Source organism: Empidonax traillii, unplaced genomic scaffold (genome assembly GCF_003031625.1).
Source record: "Empidonax traillii isolate 1590-97213 ecotype Southwest subspecies unplaced genomic scaffold, ASM303162v1 scaffold7:size3022706, whole genome shotgun sequence".
Lineage (NCBI taxonomy): Eukaryota > Metazoa > Chordata > Aves > Passeriformes > Tyrannidae > Empidonax > Empidonax traillii.
The window spans coordinates 225,692-251,278 of record NW_020955200.1 but is presented as its reverse complement, the minus strand read 5'-3'; the positions used below and the strand labels follow the sequence as shown (position 1 = coordinate 251,278).

At 39.8% G+C, this 25,587-nt stretch overlaps 1 protein-coding gene across 3 annotated transcripts in view; it reads left to right on the top strand.

Annotated features, from left to right (window-relative positions):
- Positions 1-6,315: 6,315 nt before the first annotated feature.
- Positions 6,316-25,587, top strand: part of HSD17B4 (hydroxysteroid 17-beta dehydrogenase 4) — a 59,979-nt gene continuing 40,707 nt past the window's right edge. Inside the window, exons 1-12 of one of the 3 annotated variants that reach the window (XM_027881390.1) lie at positions 6,316-6,416; positions 9,198-9,251; positions 13,425-13,532; positions 13,879-13,938; positions 14,882-14,903; positions 15,009-15,055; positions 15,700-15,784; positions 16,764-16,951; positions 18,319-18,410; positions 19,021-19,045; positions 20,613-20,741; positions 25,468-25,574. In XM_027881390.1, coding sequence (XP_027737191.1) covers positions 6,356-6,416; positions 9,198-9,251; positions 13,425-13,532; positions 13,879-13,938; positions 14,882-14,903; positions 15,009-15,055; positions 15,700-15,784; positions 16,764-16,951; positions 18,319-18,410; positions 19,021-19,045; positions 20,613-20,741; positions 25,468-25,574 — 978 coding nt within the window. In that variant the 5' untranslated portion in view covers positions 6,316-6,355. Of the gene's footprint in view, positions 6,417-8,910; positions 8,963-9,197; positions 9,252-13,424; positions 13,533-13,878; positions 13,939-14,881; positions 14,904-15,008; positions 15,056-15,699; positions 15,785-16,763; positions 16,952-18,318; positions 18,411-19,020; positions 19,046-20,612; positions 20,742-25,467; positions 25,575-25,587 lie in introns of those variants that run through there. The other 2 variants (XM_027881408.1, XM_027881399.1) reach the window with 2 other exon arrangements.

Below are 25,587 nucleotides of genomic sequence, written 5' to 3'. Positions count from 1 at the left end.
TGTGCGCGGAACTGAGCCCACCCTTTAATCCTGAGGTTCATCTGCCGGGGCCAAGCACGCTTGGACGGTGGCAGCGAGGTCCTCAGGACGTAGATGGATTGCCTTACAGGGCTAACGAGCTCCATCTGCCCGGGGAGTGGCCCCGACCGGGAATCGAACCCGGGTCTCTGCAGTGACAGTGCAGTGAATTTTCCCCTGGACCACCGGGGGCTCCCTACTTTGGCTAAATAAGACAGTGTTTAAGCCTACAGTTTCAGTATCCTATGGCACTGCAATCTACAGTTTACCCCAAAGCTAGAACTGAGAAGCTTGTGCTACAAAATACAGAAACGGGGAAGGAGGCCCTTTGTACAACACTGTCAAAGAAAACTAGTCTTTGCTGCTGTTTGGAGCTGGGAGAACTTGGGCTGGGGAATTCTGACTTCCCACCTCACTTCTGATTAACAAATCAAGGGCTGGGGAGGAGCACACGCAAACTACAGGAAAAGGTGTTCATGATGTTGTTACTTCATTGACTCCCGTTCTCCATCTTGCTCCTAGATGGGGGGCTATTCCATACTTCATGTATTCTTGAGTAAAATTGCTCTTTACTGCAGGCTGGGGAGGAATTCTGATCACAGAATATAGTCAATTTGAAACCGTGTTTTTTGGCTTTCATTTGCATTTTTAGGATGGTTAGAGTGGATGCTGGCAGAGTGGGTATTCCTGAGAGACTACTGGAACTCTACTGAAATGAATATATATGTACTTCTGTGCACAGAGGAAGCTTCTGTAACACTGGGAGTAAGAACTGTTGAATGCCCTTGGTAGCAGCTTGAGAGAAGAGGCCATTTTAGAAGGCACACAAGCACCTTATATATATAAAGTACCCTATTTGTGCTTAGATAAGCACAAAAGTAGCTTATCTTTTGCTCACATTTTGTGGTCATTAAAGGAGCTGCCTGGATTTATTCTACAAGCAGAATATCATGGAATTTTTGGCTGTTCTAAAGCTCAATATGGCAGTTAATTCAGAAGCACCCGCACCAAATCAGTTTCCTCAGGAAGCCTTTCGAGTCCTCCATCTATTCATTAAAGATTTGGTTCATCTGTAGAGTCTGTTTACTTGTAACTTGGTAGTAGTGCCAATATGCATCTCATTTCCACAGAATGCAACATATGGTTATTTGCTAGTCTTTCTACCTCATGTTTTAGATTTTGTTTTAGTCCATGTGGGTGTTTATTCTCTCTCTTTTCTGTTTCTCTGTCTGTTTGTTTGTTTGTTTTGGGGTTTTGGTTTGGTGGTTGTTGTTTGGTTTTTTTCCTTCTTCAAGGAGACCACGGTAATGGAGTTTTCATGAAGAATCATTTAGGATGAAATAGAGTGGTTCTGTTATGGGAGTAACACCATAACCTTTTGCTGGCACCTCCCTAATGTCTCTCTACAGGATGCATTTTCAAAGCTGTAGATGTGCACACACGACTAGTTTCTGCTTCATGAGTTTGTTCTACTACTGTGTTACTACATACCTGCTCAGCAGTCCCCCAAGCCCTGACTGACCCAGGGCTTCGGTCTCCCTTAAATCCTAAGTCTCTGATGGAATGAAATGGAGAACTCCATAGTGCTCTGCTTGTGCCCCCTGCATGGATTTTCCACTTAATTGAGTGGTATGTGCAACAAATGCCAAAATTAATGTTTCTTGCCAAAACAGGGATATGAGACCTCCTGTGATGTGGGTTGTTGACAACAGCTATAAAAATGTTTGCATTTACATTTGCAGTTGGTGCACAGGAATGTGCGCTCAGTTAACTACACAGTAGGCTGTTCCTCATCATCTGGAAAGCTGCTTTTCAAGTATTGAGGGTGACAAATAATGGATTCAATGGCAAGAGAAAACCCACTTACGAATTGCTATAGGGTCACAGAAAAACAAAGACAAGAAAATGCAAGCTGGAATGGAAACTACTCTATGCTGTTCCTGCAGAGGAAAGGAATCAATAGAAACATTGTATTCTAGCCACGAAGAACTCCACAGCAGGGGCTTCTCTGTCACATTAGACAGTAAACCTGATCAAGATCACAGTTTTGTCTAAACACTTTCACTCAGAGGGTAGTTACTACAGTGAGCCGGCCCATACAGTTGTTTTTTTAAGATGAACGTATGTGATTAGCTTATTGCTGAGACCTCTCAATGACCTCTCTGCACTGACAGCCAGAGGATGGCTGCAGAAAGAGAGAGGAAATGGGGAGGGTGACCTGGCTGCAGGGAACTCATCTTCAGTCAGCAAAAAACATGTCTCCAAAACTCAGAGACTTCTACAAGCATTAAGGCTGTGGGGAGGTACCATCTGTTGGAGGCCATGCTTTTGTAGTTCTCAGTGAAGGGTGCTATGTTTTTTAACATGGATTCAATATCTAGGTCATGGCAACAAACATCTGGTAGCCCCCTTCACTCATGTTTGTAGAGAAATCTTTTTTCCCAGCGAATAGGCCTTTGCTAATCTTCATGAGCAAAACCATTTAGAAAGCAAATAAAGTGCTTGAAAATGAGCTTTATGATCCAAACAGATCTTTTAGCAGTATTAAAAAATGCAGAGTAAAAGCAAGCCAGTCAATTCTTTTATTCCCCTTAAAGAAAAGTTTCCTAGGTGCTCACCATCTCCACTAGCAGACAGTAGAATACATTTTCAATGTATTTCAATGTATTCCAGGATCCACGACATATGCAACCTCCTAGTTTATAAAAGACTCAAAGTAAAAAAGCACAACCAAATTATCTAGTCTGTTAGTGGAAAGAATGATGTAAGGACATACATCAGATTTGTTTCAGTGCACAACATGAAAATTCACTGTTAATAAAAGAACTTACTGCTCTAGGTATTAAAGTGTAACAGAAAAAAAAAAAAAAAAACATGATCTCATTCAGTAATAAAGGATACAGCATGGGTTTTTTAGCAATTTTTTCCTGGTGTAAAATGTCTTGTATGCTGATAAAAATGTAAGTGACAAATATATGTTAGTTCACACTGCTTACTAAGAGACGTTGCGTAAGTAAATTTGGTCCTTCTCTTCAAACTCACTTATTTTGTTACCAGTTCAACCCCTTTAAACGCTCTCTGGCTGAGTTTGGACTGTGGCTATCCTGCTATTCATCTCCCACTATGGCTCACTCATTGAAAACTCGGTATGACACCTGCTATTGATTTGTGGCTTGACATCTACTCTCTTCATGTTTCCACCTGCCATCACCCCACTTTGGTCAGCAGCAGTATCCTCATACTTGTTTCAGACTGATGCAGTTATTTTCTGATAGCTGTATAACTTTTGGAACAAAGCACTACTGACTGTTAAAGGGAACTTTTAGGTTCAAAAACCTTTCTATTCTGAGTGGTTCTTCGTATTTTGGATCTTTTTAATACAGAAAAGTTTCACTTTAAAAACATAAAATATAGAAGAGACATACTATCGCTCCTCTTCACTTTCTTTTGTGTTTTACAGATAAAGAACTCTGCAATCTATTGAGGAAAGTCTTATTTTTCTGTATTGTTCTTAAGTATGAGCTCTTTGTTCATTCTAATCCCACTCTATGCACAAAAATGAGGAAGCTATGAAAGTTCCTGACTTGTTAACCAGCCTGTTTATTAGGTATCTAAAGAACAAATTCTGCTATAGAAGTACCTCAGGGACTGATTTTACCACTAGCTTTCAGACAAATTCAAGAATAAGTCCTGCCCTTGAATAGCCTATTATCTACAAAAAATGTGAGATAGAAGACTATGGAATGTGAAAGGCTAGAGCTGAAATGGCTTGTTCAAGGTTATGGAAGATCCAATGCTGGACAGAAACAGCACTGAAAATGAACCAGCTTCTCTTAAGATTTGTTTATGGAAGTGCCCACAGGACCATGCTGCTTTAGACTGATATGATTATTAGGGGAATATGCAAACTGGTACTGTAAGAATGATCGTGTGTATTTCCAGTCTGAACTAGATGCTGCTCTCACATTGGCCACTCTCATCTTGGAGACTTCCCTTTCTTCTCCCAGGTGGGAGCCCAATTCCTCACTGTAGCAACAATAAACAAAATATTGAGTGCTGAGGCTGAACGAAAGCTCACAGATGATTGTGAGCTCAATCTGTTATTTCCTCAGGAAGAGCAATTGCAAACTGACTCACATCTCTGCCCACCCCAGGGAAACAGCTTCCTCCTACTGTCAAGTGTTGCACAGACAAACTGCAATCAGTGATGTTCTCTCTGCAATACGCATCCAACTGCACCGGGCCTCTTACTGCTGGGAAATTTGCTCTTCTACTGAGGTTCATTCAAATAAAATAGACAAACTAGAAGTTCAATTAGTTTTGAGAGTACTTTGTGCTGTGACAGAGTAATACAGTGCAATGGCTTGTTTCTCCACACATTCAACGATATTTCCCACAGTTAAAGCTTGTGATTTTTTGTAGACTGCCCATCTGATCCATGTTCCCTGGCCCGCCTCCAGATTTTTTTGGTTGTTTCCAGTAGTTTCCCCGTGGGCGGTACCTGTGACATACGGGCTACGTGGGGCAGTTTTACTGTAGCACGATCTCCCTCCAGTGCCCAAAGTGTAAGTTGCAGCTGGAGTATTCAAACGCAGCCCCCCTTCAGGACGAATTGTGTCATAAAAATCACAGGCAACGCGGCTCCGTTCCTGCTATTTCTGAAGAGCGAATGCTACATCTGAGGACAGAAAAGACAATTTATTCTATTTTGGAAGTCGCCAAATAGGAATTTGTACTCAGGTACCTATTGCTTCTCTTTAGTGTAGTAGTGCAGGAAAGCATTAACAGCCAAGAAGACAACCACACAGCAAAACCAATTTTTTTTTTTTTGTTTAGCTCCAGAAGTAATTTTTCTTTTTGTTAGCTCCAGAAGTAATCCAAACTTTACAAGAAAGGTTAATCATGAAATAAAGATCATCTGTCAGAGGAGTATGTAGCAATTTTGCCAATAACATGATTCTGTGCATTCCTTACACAACCCTCTGTTCCCCGAGCACCCCTAGATTTAAGGCCGAAAATGCAAAGGAGCAAGGATTTTATAGCTCCCACAGGCTCATGTTGGTCTCACGAGCAGTCAGCCAGGAGAGGGAAAGAGTAAGCATTAATGGCTCCATAAGATCCCTCTCCTTAGTTCAGATACAGTTTCTCACCATCTGAATTGGTGGGTAATACTGGAAAATCCTCACTAGATCTACTGCTGAAATACAGAGCAGTGGTCCTATGAAATTCCAGTAAAATGACATTCTGAATAACCCTGTCACACTGCACCACACCTGCAATAATAAAATGATTAAGTGTGTTCATTCTACTTAACCCACTGGCTGGTTCGACAAAATACAATGCATTCTGCTACTCCATTTTACTTTGCTTCACCATGGGGTCACTGCCACGGGCTGTTCTCCATGAACTGCTCCAGCGTGGGTGCATTCCTTTGGGAGGTGGGGTCACAAATCCTGCCAGCAAACCTGCTCCAGCACAGACCTCCATGGGCTGCAGGGGAACAGGTGGCCTCACCACAGTGTTCTCTATGGACTTCAGGGAATCTCTGCTCCTGCACCTTGATCACCTGCTCTCACTCCTCCTTTGCTGACCTGGGAGTCTGCAGGGCTACTTCTCCCTCAGCGTTCTCTCTTCTCTCCCATAGCTGCTGCAAAGTGGGTTTTATAGTTTCTTAAACACGTTCCCACACAGGCACCAGCACCCGGGGGTCTGAGTCGTGCCCGGCGGGGTCCCTGGGAGCCGGCGGGAATGCTGTGCCTGGGCAGCCCGGCCCTCTCCCCACGGGGGCCCCCCTGCATCTCCCCCGGACATCCGCACAAAATGTGGGGCGGGAAAGGGCGGCGTGTTTTACATCAATGGTTCGATAGAGAGAGTTCCCACAGACAGTGATTTGCATTGGGAAATAGTAAATAGAGCAAAAAATAGTTACACAACACAAACCGTAAGATTAACCTACAAGAAGTAACTATAGATTAACTCTAAACGGAGGCGTGATGTCTTACACCAGGGCACCAGGGTCTCGCAATTCACCCGGCCTGGCTGTGGCCCCTTCAAGACACAAGTGGATGTGCCTGCGGGACGAGCAGGACCAGCGGGAACCTTCCCCGCCTATCACAAGCGCCGTGGGAAAGCATGACCGGGTGGGGCTGGGCGCGGGCCCATCCGCCCATGCACGGTCGGGCTCTCCCTCCCCTCCCCTCCATCCCACACTACACTTCCCAGCGGGCGGTGGGTGGCTACGCACGCGCCGTCCCTCCCTCCGTGTCCCGCCCCGTCCCCGCCGTGTCCCACCCTGCGGGCCGGGCCGGCAGCACAGTCGGGCCGGGGCAGCGGAGCGATGGCGGCCGCGGGGCTGCGCTTTGACGGGCGGGTGGTGCTGGTGACTGGCGCCGGAGGAGGTGAGCGGCGGCCCGCGGGTCCCGCACCCGCGGCAGGGGCTGTCCGGGGGGCCCCCGAGCTGCGGGCTCCGCGCAGCCGGCGCTGCCCGCGGCCCTCGCAGGTGTCCCCGGGGCGGCCGGTCGGGCTTGGCCGGGGACAGGCGGGTTGTTTCCCTTAGAAGACAGAAGCGGGGCTTCGGGAGAGGCGCTGTCAGCGCCAGCCCCGACTGTGCCAAGGCTGCACAGGGGTCACGCCCGTGCCTCCTGCTGCCCTCGGTTCGAGCCGAGCCCCGGCACCGCCGAAAGTTGTGCTGCCCCCGAACGCGTCATTCCTGCTCTTTGAACACACGAGGGGAGCAGCGCCCCGCTGGTCGTGGGTGTCGTGGTGTCCTGGCCCCTCTCAGCTGTGCCTCGTCCCGGTGACGGACGCGTGTGCCCCCGTGGTTTGGCACGGCGCTGTCGCGGCGGTGCCGGCGGTGCTGCGGGAAGCAGCCGCCCACCTGCTGTGTATTCCCTGCCCTCCTTCCTCCGGGAGCCGGCCTGTAGCCATGTGGGAGAGGTCGGGGGAGAGGGTGGGGAGAGCCCTCTGTCACCGGCGGGCGCGCCCGCGCTGTTGGTGGTCTACAGGCCTGACCTCTTCACGGGGGTGGATTTGCAGTGGAATGCTTGGTTTTGCCAGCGAATGTTTTTTTTATTTGTTGTTGTGGTGTAGGGGGTGTTTGTTTGGGGGTTTATTATTTATTTTTCCCCCTTTTACCGTTATTTTTACTTCCTCCTCTGCACGCATGCTTGACCTTTGCCTGCTGTGAGACTTGAGCAAAAACATGAGCTGTCAGTGTATCAATCCCCTGAGCGAGAAGCGAAGTTTGTGTTTGCGATGAGCTGGGAAAGGAACTTATTCTGCCATCCTCTAAGAAGGTTCCACCCTTCACACAGCAAAGTTTTACTCTCATTTTGTGGAGCTGCACATAGCCAGGGAGTTGTCATTTTGGAGGCCTAATAGGTGATGTGAAGAAGAAGATGTGGAAAGCACTGAGCATTCCATGCACCTGAAGGTGACCAGCGTGAGCATAGTTCAGGCCAGATGTTTTATGGTGTTTTCCCACTTTTACCAGATCTCTATTTGTGTGCTTCTCCCTGTATAGCAAATCTCACTGAAAAAACAGGTTAAGACCTTTGGTAGTTGCTAAACAAAGCCACTTTGATAATAAAAAAGCTTTTGAAAAGCACTATGTTGAGTAAAAATTGCTTGTCATAAGTGTGGGTATGGTTACCCTTGTGCTTAGACTTCTTGAAAATTGTTTTTTAACAGAAAAAACTCATCTTGGATGTTTAATTTCATAATAGCTTTTTAATAAGTGGTTATTTAAATTTAGTGAAACCGTATTAAATTCAGATTAGTTCTTGTTTTGCTTTTATTTAGTTTACAACACTGTAAACTAGAGACTTTAGTTTAGACTTTACTGCTATTAGCATTATTTTTCAACTTTGATTTTTGGTTTCGATGCTGGTGCACAGATCAGATCTGGAACTTTATCTAAACATCTGGAGCACTAATTTGTTTTAAAGTGAGACCTGTTTTCACATACACAGGCATCTAAAATACAACAGTATCTTTTCACTTTGGGCAAATCCGTTATGAATTACTGTTCCTGCCTGTCATGAAGCATGGTCATTGTTTATGCAATTCAACCTATTTTTCATTTTGTTTAAAAAATTTGTTTTGATTCTTAAGCATTCAGTCCTTGCTGACCAATTGAAAAGCCAGCACTATAACGTGGTCTGGGTTTTGTGCACTTCTCAATTGTGTGGCTTTTCAAAACAACAAAAAAAAGGTTTTTTGGATTTGGATTGCATCAGACAGTGTTACTCTCCACTGTAGACGCTCAAGAGAGTAGTAAAGGAATTTTCAATTTGTTGGTATGAGATTAGTGTGTTTCAAAACAGTCTTAAACAGTTCTGATTTTTTTGTCCCCATTTTTACTTTTTGGAACTGGATTTGAATGATCTGGTGAGGGCCAAGTAGATGCTGTTTGCACTCTGAAAAACTTTGAATCATTCAAATCTCTTTTTCATTTGAAATTAATAAAAAAAAGGATCAGTGTCATTGATCTCAATAACTTTGGTACAGGTATTATCTGAAAATTATTTATTGTAACAAATAACTGATGTGTAACAAAACTAGAATCTAGGGCAAAGTAAAGGTGCAAGACCCTTGTTTTGTATGTAATGCGGAATTGACAGTCTTCTGTTACCATAGGCAAACTGTGTTTGTGTCTGGTTAACTGAGGTATTAAGCATTCCTTTGTATCCAGATGATTTTGTCAGTGAATCTTCAATCATAGTTAAATTTCGTTCAGTTTCTTTTTCAAATCTTGACTCTAACCAGGGAAGTATCTTATTCACTTAGAGTGTAATTAATTAACTTGAAACTCCCCTCCTTCTTCACTGTTAAATCAGGACATTAAATGTTCTTCCTTTCAAATGTATTTTTCTGTCACAAGCACAAACTCAGCAGCAGGTTTCCCAGATGATTCTGCTGAATACAGTAACAAGGAGTAAGCCTGGGAATTTTTTTTTTTTAATTTCTTGACTGGAAGTTTTGTCTACAATTTACTTATCTGTTTACTTTCATGATTTGCACTTATAAAAAAATTTGAACTCCTGGGGGAAATAATGTTTTACTTTGAATCTTGAAGGTGTTTGTGTTGAATTGGTGCATTTTTCTTGATTTTTGTTTAGCTTTTGTCTGAATTGTAATCCAGAAAACACTTGTTTTTAACTTTTTTTTTATCAACCTAGGTTTGGGCAGAGCATATGCTCTGGCTTTTGCTGAAAGAGGAGCTTCAGTAGTTGGTAAGTTCTATGCTAGCTAACTTGATCTAGACAATAACCTTTGCCTTTTCACATAGCTTGCATTCAACAGTCCATGCCCTTTTTGACAGTAACCTTTGTTATTTAATGGTTTTCTGTCTTATCTTTTGCTGTTTAAATTTTACTTCTAAGCCTTACTTTGTTATGAAACAAGCTGCCCGAGTTTCTCCATGGACTTATCTCTCCTGGAAAGCCAGTTTGAGTCAGATCATTTCCCGGATTTGACTTTCACCTTTGTATACCTGTCTTTACCATGATTTGTGGCCAGACTGTGTTGTCTTTGGTCGGTATTGCTTAGAATCTTCCATTATGACCATTTGAATAGGTGAATTTGTTATAGTACCTTCTCCCAAGAACGAATTTACTGGAGTGTAACTCAGTATCAGGAGCATTGTTTTTTTTCTGCAGCTTATGGGACAGGAGAGCCTTTTGGTCCCAGTGATGTGCCAAATAGCTCTCAGTAAAAGGATTTCTGGTGGGTTTGTACCTTTGGTTGAACCTTCTCAGGGCATGTTTAATTGTGTAAAATGCTCCATCACATGGTGATTCTGAAGTTTAAGTTATATTTTTGGGCACTTGCTGGCAGTCGTCATTGCCATGTTTAGATTGGCTGCTAGGAAAAATTTATTCACTGAAAGGGTTGTCAGGCACTGGAACAGGGTGCCCAGAGAAGTGGTCTTGTGACCACCCCCGGAGGTATCTAAAGGATATGTGGATGTGGCAGTTGAGGATGGGGTTTAGTGCTGGACGTGGCATTGTTAGGTTAATGGCTGGACTTGATCTTAAAATACTTTTCCTACCTAAATGATGCTATGATTTTATGATTTGGCTGCCTGTGAATGAATTTTTACAGGTATTGTTGATAAGTTCAAAGTTAAATGTTTAAAGAAATTATGGACAAAAACTTGCTGACTGGTGTTTAGTTTTCTAATGAAAATTGCAATTTCGGTTTACAAAATTTCCTAAAAAGTGTTTGGTTCCACTTCACTGATTTAATATCATATATGTATATATATCAATATATGTGCATAGACAACTTTGAAAAAATCTAGGTATTTTTTTTTTTCTGGCAGTTGCCATCTTTGGTACTTGTCTTATTTACTACAGATGTGAGTACTTCACCTTGAGTTCTCATTTAACAAAAATTATGTCGCTAAAGCAGCCCAAATGTTTTGATTGACTCTGTGTAGCTAGTGGTGTTCTGACTTTCCAGGAGGATCTGAAAGAAAATGTATTGTATTGCCTTACCACAGCTAATAATTCTGTATCTCTTGGCCTTGTTGCATAATAGCTATATCAGCAAGTTAAGAATTGACTGTAAGGGCAACTTCTTGTTTCCTTTTGGAAACTGCACCACACTTCACCTCTTCTTACTGTTGCTTTTCATTTACCTCTATATGCTTGTACTTGTATCTCTTGTTCTCTTATGATTTTGACTTCATGGACTAGAGAAGCTATTTGTGTAAATGTGATTTTTTTAAACGCCAGCAGATGTGAGACTCATGCCATGTGTCTTTAAACAAGTTCCATGTTCCATGTTCTGGAAATGAAGGTGTGTTCTAAGAACAGTGATCAAATACCCTAGGAGAACAGAGCAGCTTTTCTACCCAATCCCACATCTCTCTCTGAGTGACTTGCTGTTGGTGAGGTTAAACTGACAAGAGCAACCCAGGTGGAAAAACTCCTTTTCTCATTACCCAGTGGCTGCCTGCTGCCACGTTTTTTTGTCATGCTTTGTCTCTTTCATGCCTCTCATCAGAAAAAGTTGGAAGAGGGAAGAAGGAATGCCTTGCTTTTGTTTTGCAACCTATGTTATGCCCAGACCTATGGTTTCTTCCAGTCTATCTGAGAGCTCTTCTGTGTTACTGTTTAGTTTAGAGTAATGCTTTTGAAACATCTCCCCTGATATGTGTCTTATTTATATTTTTGTTTGCATTGTGCAATGATACTGGGTTGCATGAGTGGAGTTCCTTTAAAAACCAGACTGGAAGATGGTACTGAGCAGCACATCTGCAGTGTTCCACGTGTGTGTTAGATTTGTGACATCAGACTACAGCAAGAAATGAGCTGGATTGTTTTGCAAAAAACATGAACTGTAGATGTCAGGTCCTCAGCACCAGCTGTTTCACACTTCAGATTTGCTTCTGCTGCTCTACCAGTGACACACTCATAGCCTTAGAGGAGTTCTTCTCTGAAGGTCAGACTATAACCAAGCTCTGTCACAACTGCTGCAGTCTCCAGCTCTTTTCTACTGGATGTTTTTCAACTGGAAATTATGTGATGGAAAGCTTGAGCTTAAAATACTGTTATTGGTCTATTTCAAAACCTAGAATAGCGCAGTTCTTTCTTTCATACTCATTTTTGCTTTAGCTTCTGTTGGTGCTTGCGCTCAGCTGAAGGTACTTTGCTGCCTCTGAAAATTTTTCGAAATATTTAATTAATTTTTTGTCAGCAAACTGCTACTGAAGTGAAGGGTAAACACATAAGCTTTGTCTTAGGTTTTGGTGTCTTAACAAGACTGAATGTTTTGTGTAAATGTTTACCACAAAATTGTCCATTGTTGTTTCCCAGGAGAAATTATAAGTTCTAGTGCTGTTCCTGACTCACTTTCCATTAATATCACGTTAAAGGCTTGTTATATTGCAGACTGAGCAGCCTGCCTGTGTTGCCTATCCTAAAGCTTCACTGCACTTGGAAATTTTCACTAATGCCTTGCCTGAATTGTGCTACCTGCATGTTTGGACTGTTAGATATTGATCTATTTAGTTGGGAGATTCTATCTCTCTTCTTTTTTGCATCAGTCTGTTATTGTACTTGAGCATAGCATGGTGTTCTGCCTTAATTCTTCCTTCTTTAGGCTAGGTGTGTTTTGGATTTGGTTTGTTGTTAATTGATTGGGTTTTTTTCTGGTTGTTGTTTTCATGTTGTGAAACATGCTCACTTCTTCTGGGCTTTGGCATTTTCATTTACTCATATGAATTTTCTGCAGTGTTTCTATGTTTCTCGTGTCTGCAGAGAAAGATGAGTACAGGATATCAGATGAGACTTCCTTTGTCTGGGTAATTGACAATGATTATGTGTCCTGCAAGCTGTATTCCTGCTTACATGGGGAGTTTAAAAGAAAAAGACCAAAAAATGGGTTTATTTTATTTTGTGATGATACATCAGACTTGCAATTGCTATTTATCATCAAAATTAGCGAGAATATCTTGCGTATTTTCTGAATTTCGCTGTGTCTGGCTTCTTGAGGACTTCTAAGAAGTTAGAAGGCACAAAGCTAGAGTTTACCATAGTGAAAGACTGTCTAGCAAAATACCATTATTGCATGTATATTCAGTCAATTTTGGCTTTCTTACAATTTCATTTTGCACCCATTTAAACATACTACTTACCTATTTTTTGAAATCTTTTGTTCAGATATAATGTTTGGGGTTTTGGGAAGTGTTTTGTTCCCCTGGTGAATTCTGTGAATCAGTGGGAAGTGCAATTGCAGCATCAGTGCAGCAACGAGTGGTGAGGGTACTTTACAACTACCACCATTAATGATGTGTGCCCCAGTACTGAGAACAGCCTGGAAACAAAGCAACTCTGTGTGTCAGGTGGACCTCTTATCCCACAGGAGTAGGATCTCAAACTCCAGAGAGGGCACTTCTCACTTTGTTCAGACTGCTTGATCTCTTCTATAGTGAAGCTGACTAGTAACAATTTAGCTACTCTATTAAACAGGAACAGAGTCTTCTCAATTTAGCTTACAATTCGTGCACTAGTTAGAATAGTGTGACAAAAGACCAGAATAAAGCACCTGTGATTGGTATGTATTCTAGATATTAATCTCTGAACTACAACACAATTACACAGGTAGCCTGGGCTGGGCAGGCAAGTTGAATGCGTGGTAGAGGTGGGGGGAAAAAAAAGGTTCTACTTCCCATGTTATTAAAAAAAAAAAGGGGTAATGTATGTTACACTAGTTTTAAAAAAAATAATCATGTGTCCTACTGTTCTTCTCTAGTTGTCTGAGATTTTCAGTAATATCCAGATGCAGCAGGCTTTATAATTATAATAAACTTTATAACTTCGAGCATGATAATGAGGTAAGGTCAGAGCATGAAGTCCTGAGTTTTAACAATGAAAAATTCATTTCTTTGTTATGCATAGTGAATGATCTTGGAGGTGATTTCAAGGGATATGGCAAGAGCTCCTCAGCTGCTGACAAAGTTGTCAACGAAATCAGAGCAAAAGGAGGGAAAGCAGTACCCAATTATGGTATGCTATTTTCCTAGATAAGTATAATGCCTTAATGAAAAGTTGACACTGCTTCGTAAAGCATTACTGCTAGCTTGCCAGTAGCATAAATTAAATAGATGTAATATGATGTGGATTAGGATGGATTATTCTTGCTTGCTTTGCTTCATGTTTTTCTTGCAATGGCAAATGTTGTGCCATTTAGACTTACTGTCTTACATGCAAATAGTGGCTGAATTTGAATTTGAATTTAAGTTGTACTGTACACAATTGATTTTTCTTAGCTCCATGGAATTAGTTGTTAATATCTAGGAAGTGCAGTATATCCAGTTAATTTTATTTGAAAATTTGTGCCTTTTTCTTACAGATTCGGTGGAAGATGGTGAAAAGCTTGTTAAGACAGCCCTTGAAGCTTTTGGGAGGATAGGTACAATTGCTTAATTCATATTGAAACTTGTTTGCAAGGCAAAGACATTATAAACAGTGCAATTGGCAACAAGTGTATGAAGCACAGGATGACAGCAGTAACACTCAACTCTTGATGCCCTTGGTCAGTGAAATCTAATTAAGGGGCTTTCAACTTTTAATCTGAATGAACAGCTTTTCTTGTTTTCCTGCCCTTCAGAATTTTGGATCTTCAGTAATGGTTAACAGTTTCTGTCTCAAAGCACAGAGTCCATCAAGTGTTATAACTAGCTGCATAAAATTAGCGGAAGGAGCTGTCATGCTTTGGAAGCTCTCCTGCTTATGTGAAGTCAAAAAGGCTTTAACAGAAATTAAAAAAAAAAAAAAGCTTGAGATATTTTATCTAATAATTAATATTCGTTTTTACCATGTGATTGCCACTATTTAATTGTGATTTTAATTCAGGGCTAAATGGCCTAAAGTACACATGATCAAACCCAACAGGAACCTAATTAAATATTTGACAAAAAAATTGTTGTGATCCAGGTTGCTTTATTGGCTTTGTGACTCTGTGGTTCCCCTGGTTATCATTTGGGCTTACTGCAGCAAAGGTGGTGACACAGACTGCATAATCAGGAGCACTCTGAACTCAAAGCAAGCTTCAAACTGTACAGGATGGCTGCATCCTGCAGGTATTGGATTCCCAGGTAGCTGACACTTCACAACTGTACCTCCCTGTCAGGCTGTGTCCCACTGACAGGCTGAGACTTAACTGTCCTAAAGTGTTGTGTCTTAATTATTGTCCAGTGCTAGGATTCACTATTAGAGACAAGGAGCTGTAGAATACTAGTATGATGTATATATGCAGTGTTCTTGTCTGGATACATTTTTGTAAGTGGGAGAAAAGTAGAAACAAGCTTGAACTTTATAAGTGCATTCACTTAGTTTCCTTTTTTTTTCCCCAGATATTGTTATAAACAATGCTGGGTGAGTATACCTGAGGGTTTTGCCCTGTTTAAGTGTGGACTGTCACTTTTATTTAAACAACTGTTCATCTTCTGTTTGTTTTGTTTTCCTGATGTTGCCTTTTAGGATCCTAAGAGACCGTTCATTTGTTCGGATAAGTGATGAAGACTGGGGTGAGTTGATTTTAAAATGACTTTAAAATTGCTTTCTGTGTGAAAGATGAAAGGTACATCCATCCTTTTGGAGCAAGAAAGAAGAGAAGTCAGGGAAGACTTACCTTTTACCCTGAAAACTTAGTGGTAAGCTGCTAGTGTTTAACTTGCAAAACAGATCTGTGCTGAAATACATAGTAGGTATATGTAGTTCCAGAGGGGAAGAAAGGCTTTACTAGTTGCTGAGTGGAATACAAAAAAGTCATGTGAATTATACACAATAGCTTCTGTGAGCAGAACACATTCCCAGCACCAGCACTGAGTGGCTGAATACTGTACAGGCTTAAAAGACCCAGAACTAACTAGAGAGGAAAGCATTCTGATGTGCCAAGGGACAGAAGAAAAGGTGAAACCTTCAGTGAGATGGTACTGATGGTGTTGATAGGCCAGCGGAGAAGACTTTTGCAAAGGTGGTCTGTCTGCTGCCAGTCTTTGTCTATTTGCAGGAATTTTGAAACAAAAACAAAAAAAGAGCACACTAGTCTTTTATAACCAGTGTCAGAGTGTGAAGAGAGTGCATTTTTTGTCATGAGGAAGAAACATGGTTCATTTCAAGTTGCGAGAAAAAACTCTGGAATTATTAAACTGACATTATTTGTTCCTAGATATAATTCATAGAATTCACTTGAGGGGATCGTTCCTGGTCACCCGAGCTGCATGGAATCACATGAAAAACCAGAAATTTGGCAGGTAAAAATTTGTCTTTTGTTTTGCTTTTCCAGTAGAGAATAACGGACTGATGCATGACAGTGAAGGAATTTTGCATCCTTTTCTTTCACTGTCTCAGGGGTGAAGCAAAATCAGTTAAAATGTTAAGCCTGTTCAGTTCTGATCCCTCCCTTTCCACCTCCCCAGCCAAATGTTTAAAGAGTTTTTTCCATGCATTTAAATGTATTTTTCTGAGTATTCAAGACAGGAGCTGTAGAACTGTGAAAGTACCATTTCTTTTCATGGAGACTGGTTAGAAATGTTTGTTACTTGTATGTTACTTCAAATCCATGGGATTCTGATCCTACTTCTTTTTACTCAAATGCTTTGTACATGCAGTTCTACTTTTAGGTCATGGATTCTTTTTGTTTGTGATTGGATTTTCATGGGGTTTTTTGGTTGGTTAGTTTTAACCTTCTGGACAAATGTACTTGTCTGAGAAGTTATGGGAGTGTTCTTAGTCTGTCTTGGTACATATTATTGCTAATGCAAAGAGTGCAGTGAAATCAGATCTTCTTACTTTATTTCAGTTTTGTTGTTTTTCCTTGTCAAAGTGCCAATGTAATTTTATTAGTCTTACCATACCCACATGTTGAAAACTGTGTGAGGTGTTTTCTCATCCTGTGACCTAAGTAAAATGAAATTACTTTTCTTTATCTTGTACCCTGTTGTCAAAAAATGTCTTTTCTTGTTTTTTTTCTTGTGTAACTCAGAAAAGCTCATGATCTTGTTTGTTTTCTGCTATTCCAACAGTGCTTTAGGATTTGTTGGATATTTGCTATCCATCAGACATGAAATAATTACCTATTTTCTGGCAAAACCAAACAATAATGTTTTTTTTACTTGCGTGCTTTTGTTTTGTGGAATATGGAGGCTGTAATCCTAAAGCTGGAAAATGTTGTGTAAAATTGAATGAGTTGTAGAAATAATTTAATATTTTTTTCCTCTCCTCTCCCCTAAGAATAATTATGACATCCTCAGCTGCTGGAATATATGGAAACTTTGGTCAGGCAAACTACAGTGCTGCAAAGCTTGGCCTTTTGGGTCTTTCAAACACAATTGCAGTTGAAGGCCGGAAATACAACATCCACTGCAACACAATTGCTCCAACTGCTGGATCCAGGCTGACCCAGACTGTCATGCCACAAGGTGAATCATTTAAGGTCTACCTGTACTGGTATTTTTCAGTGAATTAAAGCACAGCAAATTTTCTTATCTCTCAGAAAATGCAAATTGTTCACACTTCACACTCTGTTGATTCATTGTTCCCACTGTCTTTTTGTCTCTGAACTGTCAACTTACTTGCTTAGCCTGTTGTGAGGAATTCTTATTTTCTACCACAAGATAAGAAGCAAGTTTTCTATTTTACAAAAGCAATTTCATGTGGTAAGGTTCTTTAATTACAATCTCTTCCAAGATCCTCCTACAGTAGTGGAAAGGCTTGTTTGTTTCATCATATGTGCAATTAGGTCTGTGTATAAGGTGTCTGCACTTGCTACAATATTGCCTGATTGCAACATACTGAGTTTTTACACAACATGTCATGTGTGTACTTAATCATTTCATGATCAGTAGGAGATGATAGTGAACTGAGTTGCCTAACTTTTCTTTATTGCACAGTTACTAATCTTTGAATGTTTGAACAGGTTTTAACAGAGCACTGCATTGGAAAGTCTGTGTAAGGAACATTTCAGGAGACAGCTGTGTGTAAAGTGTAAATTTAGGATAAATAACCTGACTAATTAGGTTGGCAAGTGACCAGAAAAAAGAAAAATAATTTTGGAAAAAAGAGGCAATAAAAGGAAATTGTTCTCAGATAGTCTTCTAGATTAGCCTATTTCATTTCCCTCCTACCCTCCTTTTCCCTGCTAGGCAGATTTCAAAGCCAAGGAAATAATTACCCTGCTCCATGGCAATGTCTTGGTTTTGAGATAGTTTTCTATTGTGTTAGATGCCAGTAGAAATCCCAAAATACAATTGCTATATAAATTTCGCAGGGCTGATATTCCCTATGTCTTGTTTGGGAAAATCAGCATTTCCAAATGAGATGTTTCTTGAACATTCAGCAGCTGCAATTATTTTCATGATGCCTTACCTTTCTAACTGACGAGCAGACTAAAAGGAAAATTACTCAGATACATCTCCATCAGGATTATGTCTAGCTGGCTTGCCCTTGTTTCAGGCTACCTGTCAGATGGAAATTTAGGAAGGTCTCTGGCTTTGCAGTCTGCATGTAATGGTGTTCCCAACATTTAAAAAGACTTTCATCTCTCTCTGAGAGGCAATGTCATGGGGTGTGGCAGCATATACACGAGTTGTTCGTATTTAATGGACGTTCAAAGTTTCATTTAGTTTGTCCTTTCTTTTCATGACTGTTGGTTAAATTCTGGTTAAATGATGAACATGTTGCTGTTCATCAGAAGGTGTTAAAGTAAGAATAATTTGGTGAACATGTAGGGGTTTTTTTATTTCTACTTTCTTTGTATATTATAATTCCCCCTTTCAATCTGCTCTAGATCTCGTTGATGCTTTCAAACCAGAGTATGTTGCTCCCTTAGTTGTTTGGCTTTGCCATGAGAGCTGTGCAGAGAATGGCAGTCTGTTTGAGGTAATTTTTTTTTTCCCCTTTCTTACCTCTCTTTCCCTCCCCATATCCCTTTCCCCCAAATCGGTAGTTTTTTAGCCTATTCAGTCTTAAGCTTTTTGGAAGAAATGTTTACCATGTTGTACAGTATTTGACAAGTACTTCAGGCAGTACAACAGCCTTGTCAAATTCTGGTATGTGCTCAAAATACCACCAATTTGACTGCTACAGTTCTTATTATACTCTTTTAAGGTTGAAAAGATACCAAAGAAACTACTTCAAAAGATATTTGTTTTCTAAATCATTCAAATACACAAAATAGCTTGCAGAATTGCAGGATGAATTACTTAATTATGATATTCGTTATAGATATTGTCACTTAGTCATGATATTCATTACAGATATTGTCATCAAACTGCTTGTTCATAAGTAGGATGAAAGCTGTTACCTTGTACTTAGAGTTTTATGTTGATGACATTCTGGTGCTTAACTGAATTGTTAAATGCAACCAGCAGTAGTTCAGAAATTTTTATTATATTTGAATTTGTTCTGGAGAATAGTTTTGTTTCCCTATACTACCAAAGCTTTTCTTTGTGGCATGTGCAAAGCTCATGATTTTATTTTTTCTTGGCAGGTGGGAGCTGGATGGATTGGAAAATGTAAGTACTTTATGTTGCTGAATTGATCTTGTTTTTTGAATTGATATTAAAACTATGCAGATCTTCTGAGCAGTTAACTTTTGCTCAGGACTTTTTTTTTCAGAGGGTGAAGATTAAAAAAAGACTGAGATTCTGAGGAAACTGCTTATTTTAAGTAGAAATCACAAATTTAACTTGACGTGGAGGAAATTGGTAACTTAGGTGTATGCATTGTTATGGTTTTGAGTTGACTGATAGTGACTGAAAATCTGCCTAAGTAACCTTAGCACTTGGATCCCAGATGTAATTTGAAGTCAAGAAGAATCTCTGTTTTTGGTATACATTGCTGCCTTTTCTTGATAACTTCAGTTTTTCATGATATAAAAGTAGCAAATGCTAGTAAAGGGCTTTTTAGTTGCCTTCTGCCTTTATTTATACTTCTAAACACGTTGAGGCAATTAGTCTTAATAATCAGTAGCTATGCTAACTGCATTTTCCTTGAGTAACTCCAGTAACTAGCTTAAATGCGAATGTAAAGAAAACTCACAATACTGAGGACTTAAGAGAAGAAAAAATAGTGTGAAATGTCTAAACTTTTTCCTGAAGCGCATTGAACCTAATAACAGCATTACTAAAGGTTTAACTTCTTGGCCTACATGAATATTACCAGTGGATTGGAAATAGGGCCATTAATTGAAGAAGGCATTCCTCCTTCTTTTAAAACATTTTATTTGCCTACTTGATAACCATTTTGTACATTTCTAACTAACTGTAAATGTTCTGCTGGCACTGGAATAGCTTTTCCAAGAAGTGTAGCAAGCAGCTTAAAAGAAGCAGGACAACAGCATAAACATCTCTCTGCCCTCCACAAGGAATTGAATTTCAATACAGCTGGAAATCTCTCTGATCAAAAGAAAGTACCACTTTTTATCATTACAGTGGCTATTGTTGAAGTTATTGAAATGAAACTGTGTTGTTAATGAGGTATCATTATGGCCTTATTAGTCTGTTGCTAATTAAGAGCAAAACCAACATGACAGGTTAAGTATTAGTTGCAATCCAGGAAGTCTGTATCCTTAGAGAACTGACTTCACATTGGCCTTACAAGTTTCTCTCAGGTTAAAGACTGAAATAAAACTTCAAAGACCATTTGGAGATGCAGGCTACTGGTATTACTATTCTGTCATAGATAGCAAGTGGTTTTCACATTTTCCCTATAGTTTTCCATGGCTTTCAGGAGATTCCTAAGCATTAGTAGTCAAAATTCTGTCAGAAGAGAAAATCTGGAGATACATACTAGCTACATCTTTTCACTAGACAGAGTCCTAAAATTGATGTAGTATTTTTGGAGGGCAGTCAATTTCTTGTGGCATTAATGAAGTTTAAAACCAATGCTATTCCCTTTCTAAATGCTCGTTAAAAACCAATTTAGTCCAGCTTGAAGTTGTACTGGTGAGTTACATCAGAGTACTTAGAACCTTTTCCTTTTTGCAGAATCTTAAAAGTAGGGACCGAGATGAAAATTACCTTAAGAACTGAAAAGTTTCTTTGTTTGTTACTGAACTCTCTGGCTCACGTTTCCCATTAGTGCGCTGGGAGAGATCTTTGGGTGCTATTGTCAGAGGAAAGAATCAGCCAATGACCCCTGAAGCAGTGAGAGATAAATGGGAGAAGGTGTGTGACTTTGAAAACGCCAGCAAGCCCAGAACCATCCAAGGTAAAGCACACTTTGAGACTTGGGGTTGTTCAACCTGGAAAAGAGAATGTTCTGTGGAGACCTTATTGCAGCTTTCCAGTACTTAAAGGGGGCCCATAAGAAAGGAGGGACAAACTTTTTAGCAGGGCCTGTTGAGATAGGACAAGGGGTAATGCTTTTAATTAGAAGAGAATCGATTTACATTTGTTGTAAGAAAGAAGTTTTTTACAGTGAGGGTGGTGAAACACTTACACAAGTTGCCCAGAGAGGTGTTGGATGCCCCACCTCTGGAAGCATTCAAGGTCTAGTTGGACAGGGTGCTGAGAAACATGATTTACTTGAAGATGTTGCTGCTCAGGGGAGTTGTAGGGGAGCTGGACTAGCTGACCTTTAAAGGTCCCTTTCAACCCGAACTATTCTTTGATTCTGTGTGGATAGTTTGGGTAAGCAAAGCTTAGAAGAGAATACTTTTCTTTCAAACGTTTGCTGAAACTTTACTTCAGAATCTACAGAACCAGTGAATTCTTTTGTAAATATGTAACATTAATTATTTACTGTTTCAGTGTGGTCAGATCTTTCTAAAGAGTCGTTTGTGTTCTTGCCTATAGAATTAAGACATAATTTTATCTTTTTTTAAGAGAGAAACAAAATCTGACTGTAAGTATTACAGTCAGACTGATGATAGTGTTTTATTTGATTGCACCTACGCAAAGGCAGTAACAGTGTAGTAGAGAGATTGCGTTTTATTTTTGGTCCTGGAATCTTGTTTTTTTGTGAACGTTTCTCTACCAAAAAGCTCTCTGGTTAAGTCATGTGATACATCACAGCAAAGAAGTTCTTGCTGTGCCTTGTGTTCCTGGGTCACATCACCCCCTTGGTTGGTGACCAAGATGATTTTTGCTTTCAATGCTTTGTTTACTCTCCTTATTCCTTGCCAACATTCAAGAGTGTGGGGTAGGAGGGAAAGAGGCATTCTTATGTACAATGTCAGTTGAATTTCAGAGATACTTAGCTACACAGTAGATGTTTAAGCTGTTGGTTCTGAAATCCATTAGGACATTTTGTTAAAGCTTTAGGGATATGTTTTTAGATGCCTAAACTAAACCTAGAACAGAAGACACTTTGTTCCAAGATGACATATTGTCAGTGGAGGGTAACCATCCATACAGTAGTTGTAGATCACCTTACTGATCTTTGACTTACAGATGTCCTGGTTCCAAATGTATGTGAGTTTATACATGTTCTCTGCAAGTTAAAACTCTTCTTGAAGATTCAGTTAATTTAAGTGATTTGATGCTGTGAAGAGCATTGATGTACTAAACATTACATCTAATAAAACAAAAAAGCCAAAACCAAAAGAGCAACTAGAAAAAACAAATTAAGTGTGATACAGAAGTTTCTCAGTAGTGCAGTAGGTCACAGTTGCAGATTGCACTGCATGTTGGTGTGTTTTCTCCTTGCCTCCACAGTGTACTAGTTGCTCTTGTGTCATTGTCTGATTCTTCCTCTTGTGGAAAAGGAGTCAGTGTTGTGATGTAGGCAGAAGACAACCATCCGAGTCCTGCAGATTGTGTACTGTATAGGCATTCCATAGTATTTAGTCATAAAATAGAATCATAGAATTAACTGAGTTGGAAGAGACCTCCAAGATCATCAAGTCCAACCCTTGATCCAACCCCACTGTGGTTACTAGATCATGGCACTCAGTGCCACATCCAGCCTCATCTTAAAAACCTCCAGGGACGGTGAATCCACCACCTCTCTGGGCAGGCCATTCCCATGCCTGATCAATCTCTCTGTAAAGAACTTTTTTCTAATATCCAACCTAAACCTCCCCTGACAGAGCTTAAACTTGTCCCCTCGTGTCCTATTGTCCTGTTGTCTTATTGCACCAGTTAGTATGTTTACTTGTTTCATTATGTAGGAAAACTGAATTCATTGTGTCTGTTACCCGTATGAGGCACTCTGTCTCAGTTTTTCTCCTCAATGGTGAAGATGTGAGCCAGTTTCAGTGAAATCTAATATTTTAGAGGTCTGTAATCAACTCTGGGATTCATGTGCATTTTTAATTCTCTTAGAAGCTATTGATGTACAGAAAACAACTTGAGTATTCTCACCAGCTGACTTCTGGCACATTTCAAAAGCTTATTTCTGTCATAGAGCAAATTAATGTAGAACACATAGAAGGTGTGCGTATATGTGTGTATACTTTATGTATTTAAGAAGAAAAAATTTCCATAAGAGGAATAGCTTCAATATCAGCTTTCTTCATATATGTTTAGAAAGAGTTAAAACACTGATGCTGTTTCCTCCTTTGTTAAGGGATGTGGTTCATATACAATGTTCCCTAGCTGGAAAGTGAGAGGAGTACTTCTGGAACAAGACAGCCTTTGTTGTGATTATTTTCAACCTTTGCTCTCCAGGTTAATCTTTTCCTGCAGTCTGCTAATCATTTACCGCATAAGAGCAGATCATTCTGTGGTGGTCGACATTTAAGGTTTTAGAGTTCAGTCTCAGTATAACAATGTAGAAAATACCCCTATACCAAAACTAAAATAATTATGTTAATTCAAAGATTTCCTACTAGGTTTGTTTCTGCCAAAATTATACCCCTTGGTATAATTATATATTTCTTGGATCTTAAAAAGAACCTTCCTCAGCTTGTGGAGTATTACAAAGTACAAATTGTCATTGCTGAAACATTAATTTCAGACATCTTGCGTGTTTACTTGGCTAAACACTCATGTCCCACTCTGTGCTTCTCCATCTTTTACTTGCAGTACTCAAAATAATATAAAATAAAGACATCCTTATCAGTGTCCAAACCTCACTTATCAGTGAATTTTAATGTTTTATCTTTCTTTTTTGGTGGTCTCACATTACATTGTTAGCTTACAACAATGTATTTGATCATAACCTTTGTACCTTCTAGTGCAGTAATCTAATTTACTGTTTCTTTGAAGTGTAACCCTGCATGAAAGATTCATATCTGCTAAAATATTGCTAAAATATCTAACACCGTATTAGTCCAGTTTCTTATGCCAGGCAGAAGGAGTGCAGTGAAGACTTAAACAAATTAATATGTTGACTCAGTTGCATTTGGCTCTACCAATGCCTGGAAGATGAAAGGAATATGTCAGCACTGGAGTTCTTAACTGGAAAAGTTATGTAACATAGTAATTCAGGGAGGGGGAAAAAAAGAAATGAGTATTTTTTTCCCTTTCCTTATTAAAAAAAAAAAAAAAAAAAAAAAAAAAAAACAAAAAACACCACAAACCACAAAACCAGCTTTGCTGCCATCAGTTTGATGATATTCTAATAATTTGCTAAAGTATTTTGAGGCAGCCCAAAGGAGCAGCATCTTGAAAGTAGCTTTGATATCACAGGGTGAAATCCACCTTGAAACATAAAGAATAACATATGCTTTTTGCATTTTGCTAATCTTTGGATTTCACCACTTAGACTGATCATTAGTTCCTGCATAGAAATAGGTTGTGAACGTGCTAAGTTGAGGAAACATTTGGGTTTACATGGAGATCAAACGTGTATTTTCCTGTGAAGATTTTAAAGCAATATGAAACCTTCACTTGGTTCATGCAGAAAAGGTTACTTCTGCCAGCAGCTCAGGTATTGCTTTTTTTCTTTTATTCATTTAATGAATGAATGAAGGGATAAAAGAGGTTACCTTTTAAAGGGTTCTTAAAAATCACAAATCTCATTTTGCACATTTTCACATTATGTAAATGTTATAACCTTGTGTCATATTGTGGCAGAGCTTGTATCCAAAGAGGAAGCTTGTCTTTATCAGGAGAGGTGACACTGTATGTTTGCTTCTTAGATGTTCCTTTTTCTTCACAAGATTCAGGCCACATATAAAACATGATGATTCTGGCAGTGACACTGGTAAGCAAGAGGATAGTTTAGGAAATCAGAATTCTACAAGAGGTCATGCAGTTACCTTGCACTACCCCCTGTTTAGGGTAGTGCTGTGTGATAGAGCAACACAGTGTTAGTCCAAGCAGCAGGGCAAATCAGTATGGGCACAGGGGTTTTGAAGTGGAGGGGAGTGACTCCAGGTTAAGGTCGTTCAATAATGATTTTGCACTCCTCTGATATAAACACATTTTTATTTTTCTGTGCATGTTCTTGCCACGTTTTGTTTTATTCTTTCTAGTGTTTAATACTGATTTTAACCATGTTAAGCTTCAAGGAAGAAGCTGTTCTTGATGTCCTACCTTTACCATAGCCAAGTTCAGCCATGCATCATCTCACTTGTAATCTTGTCATTGTTTAGGTCTCAGACTTATTTAATAATCTGTCTGTCTGTCTATCTATTTATCTGATTCAGGAAAGAGGATAACAAGCAGGAGATTACACCTGCTACTTGTACAGGAAATAATTTTCAAGATAAGAAAAGTAGTTGTAATTTTCAGATGTTTGCTTCTCAAATGTTTGAAACCTATAGTGCTCTTTATCTTTTCCTTAACACCTTCAGATAGGTGTCAGGGTTGACTGGTGGGTGCAGAACTGATGGAACTGGTGTAGATATCACTTATCCTCAACTTTTTTTGAGATTTTTTTCAAATGCAGCATTATGCTCAATTTGCAAATGTGTATTTATTGTGTTTAAAAATTAATTGAGAAATATCAGGCTGTATCTCACTTGCTGGTGTGTTTGTTGTATGTCTAACTGAAGTGTCTCATTTGTGGATATTTATAAGTGAATTTTTTCAATTCCTTTCTCTAGAGTCCATAAGTGTGCTGAGTGATGCTCTAAGTCAGATAGAGTCTCAAGGGAATGTTTCTATGAATTCCACGAGCTCTGGATCAGTGGCATCTTCATCTGTTGATACGGTAAGTACATCTG